The sequence below is a fragment of the Carlito syrichta genome, unplaced genomic scaffold (genome assembly GCF_000164805.1).
Source record: "Carlito syrichta isolate Samal-C Ts95f unplaced genomic scaffold, Tarsius_syrichta-2.0.1 Scaffold304090, whole genome shotgun sequence".
In the NCBI taxonomy this organism is placed as follows: Eukaryota; Metazoa; Chordata; class Mammalia; order Primates; family Tarsiidae; genus Carlito; species Carlito syrichta.
Window position 1 is genome coordinate 841,033 of NW_007248186.1, and position 8,590 is coordinate 849,622.

The 8,590-nt window shown below is 43.9% G+C and overlaps 1 protein-coding gene across 1 annotated transcript in view; it reads left to right on the forward strand.

The window, feature by feature from the left end:
- Nucleotides 1–7,884: 7,884 nt before the first annotated feature.
- Nucleotides 7,885–8,590, forward strand: part of DHX15 (DEAH-box helicase 15) — a 56,494-nt gene continuing 55,788 nt past the window's right edge. The window contains exon 1 of the mRNA XM_008059455.2: nucleotides 7,885–8,159. Within this exon, the coding sequence (XP_008057646.1) occupies nucleotides 8,089–8,159 (71 nt within the window). The 5' untranslated portion in view covers nucleotides 7,885–8,088. The remainder of the gene's footprint in view (nucleotides 8,160–8,590) is intronic.

The window sequence follows — 8,590 nt, forward strand, 5'->3', positions numbered from 1 at the left end:
CACATCAAAGGTATTCTTCATTAATGTTACAGAATTTTTTATTTCTGGCATTTATTTTTGTTCTTTCTTAAGATTACCATCCATCTGCTAATACTACTCATTTCATTTGCATATTGTCTACTTTTTTCATTAGAACCCTTAATATATTAAGCATATTTAAAATTTTCTGTCTGATAACTCCAAAATCTGTGCCATATATGGATCTGATTCTAATGCTTCTTTTGTCTCTTCAGCTTATGTTTTCTCTTACCTTTTAGCATACCTTGGAATTTTTTGAGTTGGGATCTTACTCTGTCTCACAGGTTGGAGTACAGTGGCACAATCATGGCTTACTGCAGCCCCAAACTCCTCGGCTCAGGCGAACCTTCCACCTCAGCCTTCTGAGTAGCTCGGGACTACGGGCGTGCCCCATCATGCCCAGCTAAATTTTTGTAGAGACCAGGTCTCCCTATGTCGCCTAGGCTGATTTCGAACTCCTGGGCTCAAGCAATCCTCCCACCTTGGCCTTCTAAATTGCTGAGATTACAAGTGTGAGCCACTACTCCCTGTCTGCCTTGAAATCTTTTGTTGAAATCCAGCATAATGTATCAGGTAATGGGAACCGGTTTTATGTTAATCTGGGTAGGAGTTAGACCATGTTTAATGTTTGCTGTAGATGGAAGTGCTCTTCAAACTCCTTTACAGCCCTTATTTGACTCTGGGCTTCCCTAAGAACTCTGTTAGAGGCTGTGGCTTGCAGCCTTTTCAGCAGTAATCCACTATTATTATACTAGAGTCATGTTGGTATGGTGGAAAGAAGTGAAGAGGGAAAGTATTTTGTAATCTTATAATTAAATCATAGTCTTTTAATAGGCCTATGTCCCTAAGCTGTGACCTTCACAAGTGTTTGTTAGTTTTTTATTTTTATTTTTTTAAACCTCCTCAGGAGAGACAAGAAAGCTAGAAGGGGGTGGGTGCAGGACAAATGCCCCTTTTCAAAGAGGGAAAAGGCTCTGGTAAAGTCTTTTTCCTGGAAAATAGGCCTTCATTATGGAGAAAGTTCTGGGTATATTTCACAACGATTAAGCTTCCTCTGTCTCTGTCAGAGCCATGAGGACATCTTTCTTGATTTTTCATTGTGAAAACTTGGTGAGCTCCCTGGAAGTAAAACCCATGAAAGTATGGGATTTTCCTAAGATGAAAGTACCCAGGAATTTCTCACCATCTGGACTGTCCATATTCAGCCTCGAGAAATGTGCTAAAGTGACCATGAAAGTGTTTCTACCCTTTTATGGTTCTGCTTGTGCTTGCTTCACGTGAGCAAATCTCTGCTGGGATTCTTTGAATCAGCTTGTCTCTTCAGATGTCACCACAGCAGTTTACCCTGCAACCTTAGTCTTGAAGGAGTCAAAGAAAAGCCACTGGTTTTCCTATTGCTCAGCTTCTCTTCTTGTAAGAATGGTAGTGATAATTTCCATGCTCTTTACATGTCAGAGCTGAAACTAGAAATCCTCCCTGGGTTGCTTTTTATTTCGAATCTTGGCTGAGTTTTCAGGGAGTAGGAGGTGTGTGCAATTTCATAAACTTCCACTTGGCTTTCCTCACTGTGATAGTGCTTACTCCTTACAGGTCAAGATAAGGGTTGTACAGACTACTAAGGAATCTATTCTATGTGTACATTTGTATGCCAGAGACATGACAAGTGCACTCTAAGAGATACTCTAAGAGACAGTCCATAATAGCATGTTGAGTCTCTTGGTTCCTGAAACGTCCAGGTAGTCCCCTCTCCCCTGTGTATGGCTATCTATATAAAGGGATATAGATCACTTGGGGGAAGGACTTGGGGAATTATTACTGGTCACACTTGTTATGGCGTTACAGAGTCCTTTCTCCTAGAAAGTTGGCCTCTCCCTCCATTAATGTGTTTTAGGTCCAAAAGCTGATTCAAGTTGAGAAACTGGACAAGTGATCATGACTTTTTATCACAGCAACTGCCCTCAACCTCTTGATTATGCATCCCTGGCTTATTTTGGTTGTTCAGGACTTTTGTTGATGGTTGCCCATTTATTCTCCCTAGATGCCTTGTTCTATTTACCATCTCTAAACACCCTGTGGGTCAAGAATCCACTTGGCTTTTGATGTTTGAATGATTTTTTTTTTCTGCTACTATTATGTTTAAGTCCCAGAACTGGTCCTCACTTTTATCTGCTTTCCCACTGCAGAAGATGAGAACCTTTTATGTGCTCCCCATGTGCTTCACACTTGGTTTTGAATCAGATTGATCACATTCAGCCTTTCATTGTCTCTCTTCAAAATATTTGATTCCACTTACCAATAGCCATTGAATTCCCATGATTTACAAGTACTACTTCCCCATACTTAGAGCAGCATAAGCTCTTTTGCTGTACACCATATGCTCTTTCCCAGTACACTGTGGGTGAAAGTTTTAACAATTCTTTGTGGTAGCTATGCTCTACCTGCAATCACTAATTTATTGCCAGCCAGCAATGGGTGACCAACTTGAAAATCCAATCATAAAGTCTGCTTTCTTAGATTTCTGACACCAAATATATTCAGTTGGATTCCATAAAAAGTAGACTCTAAGGCAAACATTAGCATTTAGAAAGTTTATTAGGAAGTACACCGAGGATCGACATCAGTGAAAAGATAAAAGTAGGATCAGATGGGGAAAAGTTGAATGTGATGCTGTTGCAAAATTAAAAATTTGGCCTTTATCCCTGGTTCATGGAAAGTAACTTTTAGACCCTTGTAATTTCCTGAGTCATAAGAGTGTCTTTGTTATTTATGGTGGGCCCTTGGATTACACCTGAATTTATGCTATGGAGATAACTCAGGATGGGGGCTAGTCATGCCAGAAAGACATGTGATTAAAGGATTGAATCACATAATATCAGCCCAACCTCTTGACCTTTAAGGAGGGGAGGGATGCTGAAAATTGAGTTGAATCATGGGGCCAATGATTCAGTCAATCACAGATACATAATGAAACCCCAATAAAAACTTCAGACACTGAAGCTCAGGGGAGCTTCCTGGTTTGTGAGGACATCAAAGTGCAGGAAGGCCACATGTCCTGACTCCATGGAGAGAAGATACAATGGCTCTGATTTGTATCATTTATAATAAAACGGTAATCATAAATAGAGTGCCTTCCTAAGTTCTGTAAGTTATTTTAGTCAAATTTCAAATATGATGGGGTTGTGGCAACTGTGAATTTGTACCCAGCTGAAAAGTGCAGGTAGCCTACAGACCCCCGAACTTGTGGATGGCATCTGCAGTGAAGGCATCTTCAGTCTTGTTGGGGTCTGAGATAACTCTGGATGGCTAGTGGCCAAATTGCATTGTGGTATACCTTATGCCATCATATCAAAGGCCTCGGATGATCTCACAGGGAGTTCAGATACTCTAAAGTTCACAGGTGTCTCGAGTTGGACAGAGAAGTCAGGTGTTTATAACTGCACCGCATATTCAGGCTGCCCTTGGGCATGGCAGGTTTCTTTAGCCAAGGAAATTCCTGAAAAAAGCTGACAGCTGAGGGTTGTGTGTACGCAGCACTCCCAGCAGCCAGGGGATGTCTCATTCCAGAACTGGAATTGTTATGGCAAGTAATAGCGCCCACTGCAGTTTGTAACTATTTCTATTTCTTAAATAGTAGAGACAGGATAAGGTGATTAAAAATAGTCCTGGAAATTCTTTCAAGTGTGTAAGCATTTTGTATTTAAAGAGAATTCAAAGAGGGAGATTGATGGATTGATCCTGGCAAATCCCCATGAGTGATCATATCGTTTCCCACTTAAATCTTGTTGCCGCCTGTCCTGTTGTTCTAGGAAGGATAAAGCCTCACATCCTCAGAAGGGCTCAGACTTGGCATGATATGGCTTGCTCTTCTATCTGCAGGATCATATCTTCATCATCTCATAACACTCATGTTTTCTCTGTCAAAATGCATTGCACCTTTTTAAAGTTTCAGGGCCTTTGCACAGGATGTTTTCTCTGTTTGGAATGCTTTCTTTCCTCTTTGGCCAATTTGTATTTATTTTTTGGTCTTTGTCTAAATGTCCCTTTCTCAGAGGCCTTCCCTAACTCTCAATCTAGATGAAGCCCACTTGTTAAATGTTCTCATGGTCCCCCCACCACGACTTATCATAACTGTTAACAACATATTTATGTGTCTAGCTGTTTAATGCCTCTCTCTCCCCGACTTGTTTCACGAAGACAGGAACTATGACATTTTAAAAATTTCCTCCTTCCCCAGCACTTAACTCAATGCCTGACATGGGGACTTAACAAATATTTGCTAAGTGAAGTAATTAAGGGATGGGCAATAGTGATACAGTGTAGTGTAGCTCTAGAGTCAGACTGGGTTCAAATTCTCCAAAACCTGACTCGTGCTTTGAGACCTCTGTAAACTAGTTCTCCATTTGGACAATACAGAAACTTTATCGGTTCATATTCAGCTTATCAGACTGGGAAAATGTATCCTCAATAAGGTGCTGAGATTACACCTGAGGAGAACAATGTGGAATGAGAATACTTACTTAGTAACAGCAGCACATCACAGCAATTAAGCACATGCACTTCTGGGCTAAATCCCAGAACTGTAATTTTGGTCACAATACTTAACCTCTTTGTATGTCAGTTTCCTCACTTGTCAGTGAGTCAATAACTCATTGCGCTTCACTCAAAGTTGCTGTAAGTCTCAAATAGGCTAAAGTATGTAAGGAACAGCATCTGGCTCATAGTAGGTGCTTTATGTGTGTTTGCTATTATCATTATTATTTATTAATTGAGGTTAGAAGACATCTATAATTTGAGACCTGGAGATGGTTAACTGCATAAGACATTTCCTCCAGGTGAGTAAAACCATGTCAAAGACCAGAGGGTTGTCTAGTAGACAAAGAGTGTAAGAGAAACAATATTTTCTGGTAACATTTCCAGCAAGTTGTGAAAGTCCTTGTGGGGAATCTGATCTCTAGGGATAGCTAGAGCAGAAAATCCACTCTCATAGAGTTTGGAAAGTTAGGATGGATTATTTAGGCCTAGAACCCTGCCCTTTCTCTTACGGAGTATGCAGATTGACCCTTTGTTCCCTTATTCTGGATTTCAGAAAGGTCACTACCCTTTGGTAAGTATGGCCTTTCTTTAGTCATTCAGGTTACAACACAATTAATTGGTTACAGTGTTCCTTTTTTTATTTTTTGAATCTGAGTCTCACTCTGTTACCCAGGCTGGAGGGTAGTGGCACACTCACGGCCACCGCAGCCTCGATCTGCTGGGCTCAGGTGATCCTTCCGCCTTGTCTTCCAAGTAGCTGGAACTACAGGTGCATGCTTCCATGCCCAGCTAATTTTCTGATGTATTGTAAAGACGAGGTTTTGCCAAGTTGCCCAGGCTGGTCTCAAATCGCTGGGCTCAGGCAATCCTCTCGCCCCAGTCTTCCAAGGTGCTGAGATTACAGGTTTGAGCCACCGTGCCTGACCAGTTATAGTGTTCTTTAGAATATCCTCAACCCAAGTAAAAAGTCTCATCACCTTGATTTAAATTACTCCTTGTACATTTATAAGACGCTGACATCTCTTTGATGTTGGACACTTCTGCAGGTAGAATTCTAATTGTTTTTTCCTGATTATTTCCCCAAAATTTAGAGCACTTTATAGTAGTCTTCCAACTGGAAACCTGAAGACTGGGACTAGAAAACTTGGAGTGAACTCTGGATTTTGATTCTGACTTTCACAATAACTGGGGGAAATTCTTTTCTGGGTTTACAATTCAGTGGTTATGCATCATGATATGACAAAAGTCAATACAATTGACCCTCTGTGTCCGTGGGGGATTAGTTTCAGGAGCCCCTGCAGATACCAAAATTTATAGATGCTCAAGTCCCTGATATAAAATGGCACAGTATTTGCATATAACCTATTCACATTCTCCCACATACTTGAAATTATCTCTAGATTATTTATAATACGTAATACCATATAAATGCCATGTAAATAGTTATACTATATTGTTTAGGAAAGAAGAAAAGAAAAAAGTTGGTACATGTTTAGTACAGATGCAGCCATCCTTTTCTTTTTTTGAATATTTTTGATCTGCAGTTGGTTGAATCTACAGATAGGAACTCACAGATATGAAGGGTTGGCTGTGCCATTTTTGCCTATGCATATATACCTGTGATGTAATTGGGCACAGTAAGAGATTAACAACAATAACTAACAATAAAACAGTAACAATATACAGATGGCCCCTGACTTACGATTGTTTAACATTTTTTCGACTTTAGGATGGGATTAGCAGGGTATTAATTGCATTTTTGACTTGCGATTTTTTTATTTATAATGGGTTTATTAGGATGTAAACCCATCATAAGTTAAGAAGTATCTATACCATAATACAAATTATGTGAATGTGGTCTTTCTCTCTCTAAACCCATCATGAGTTAAGAAACATCTATCCCATAATAAAAGTTATGTGAATGTGGTCTCTCTCTCTCTCTCTTAAAATATCTCGTACTGTACTGCAGGTAACTGAAACCACAGAAAGTGAAATTGTGTACAAAGGAAACACTACTGTACATTTATACAGTTGTACTGAATATTTTATAAGTGAAAAAGATGTCAATTTTTCTGTTAATTAATTAGGTTATAGTGTTCTTTAGATATATACCCTAGACCCAAAGAAAAAGTCTCATCACCTTGATTTCAATTCCTCCTTTACCAACTCTCCTTGCACATTTACAAGACGCTGACATCTCTTAGATGTTGGGCACTTCTGCAGGTAGAATTCGAATTGTTTTTTCCTGATTATTTCTCCCAAATTCGGAGCACTTTATAGTAGTCCTCGTTTTGACTTTGGAATGTGAATATGGTTAAAAAAAAAACAAACGCCAAAACCCACCTACTTTATCATTTACAATATTTATGTTGTATTTAATCTTACCAATTGTAGTTCTGAGAATTTAGTAAGAACCACAGGATGGTCTTCCAGGGCAGCCAAACGGAGCAATTTCGTGAGTAATAGAGCACCCTGCTCCGAGTGGTCCACAGATCTGTTCCTTGTGCATTTTTTTTCTGGGAATGAACCAATTGAGAATGCAGATAGGTTCTAAGGAGAGAGATCCACAAAAGTCATAAGAGTCACCTTGCCCCACCCTGATCCTTGGCTATCTCTTTAGCTACGGCCCTCGGGCTGTAAGAGGCCTTAAACGTCCTCAGCCTTGGCATCCACATCTATAAAGCAATGCCTACCTGGCAGGGTTGTTATTTTAATACCGTGAAAATGCATAATAGGCACACAAGAAAAATAAACAGTAAATGGTGCCCTCGCTGCCAATTTTCGGTATTCCGGTAAAAACATCTATAACTTGATGGGCTGTCGTCCGTGCTGGGTAAAAAAAACTGGGGGCACACTAGGTCATGGCAAGTCTGAACATTTTCTCACTTCAGTTTTCTCCTGCAACGGGGAGTGAGTAGAGGTGGCCAGGTCTAGACGCGGAGGTAGAAAATAGTCATAGTTGGGTTCCAATCCTGGCTCTGCCCCTCATTAGTTCTACGAACTTTTAGTTTCTCAACCTCTCGGGGTCTCAGCTTTACTTAAAGTCAGGGCAACACAGCCGGTTAGGATTATCTAACTACTAGGACTACGCTCTCTCAACTTCCTAAATCAGACGGGTAGGGGGGGACCGAAAGGCAGCGTCAACGCCACAAGGCTCTCGCCCGCCAGCGGCCACTCCAAGAGGCGGAACGCTCCAGGCAAAGGGAGGAAGCCCGGGACGGGGAGAGGGCGGGCCCGAAGGAGGTCGCACCAATGGGGCGGCGGGCGGGCCGGAGTTCCCGCCTCTGGCAGCGTGCGCGCGCACCACGCACGCCCCGCGCACGCACACACGCACGCACGCTGCGGAAGCGCGCGCGCAGGCCCAGCCCTCGTCGCCGCCGCCATTTTAGCTCCTGGTTCTGGCCGCACGGTGTGGGCTGTTGTAGCGGGAGGGGTGGGGGTCCTCCTGAGTTGAGTAGCTGTCCTCGACGGTGCCCATCCGGCAGCCAGCTGCTTCTTTTTCCTTCCTCCGTCACCGCCCGCTCGGAGAGTGCGACGATGTCCAAGCGGCACCGGTTGGACCTGGGGGAGGATTACCCCTCCGGCAAGAAGCGTGCGGGGACCGATGGGTAAGCCAGGCCGGGGGCGCGAGGCTGCGGCTCGGGCTTTGTTGGGGTCCCGGCGGGGAGCGGGCCAGGACCGGCCCGGCCGAGCGGGTTCCGGGGCCCGAGCCTTTGTTTCCCTTGGGGCCCGGTTCGCCAGCGGCGGGTCGGGGAGGAACGGCGCCCGTTGGGCCCGGCAAGGGCGCGGGGGGTGGCGTGTGGCGGGGCCGCCGCCCCGGCCCAGTCGGTAGGGTGGAGAGGCGTGTGGCGGCCGCCGGGGCGCCGCCTCTCCCGGGCCGGAGTCACTTTCCGAGGGGATCGGGCGGGAGCGAAGCGCGGACCTCGTGGCTTCGGTTCCCGAGGCGGGCCTGGAGCCGGGCAGCGGGTGGGGGAGGGCGCGGCGGGAGTGTGCTGCCTTCCCAGGGCGCCCGGTGCTTTTCGGGCCGGGGGGCTGGGGA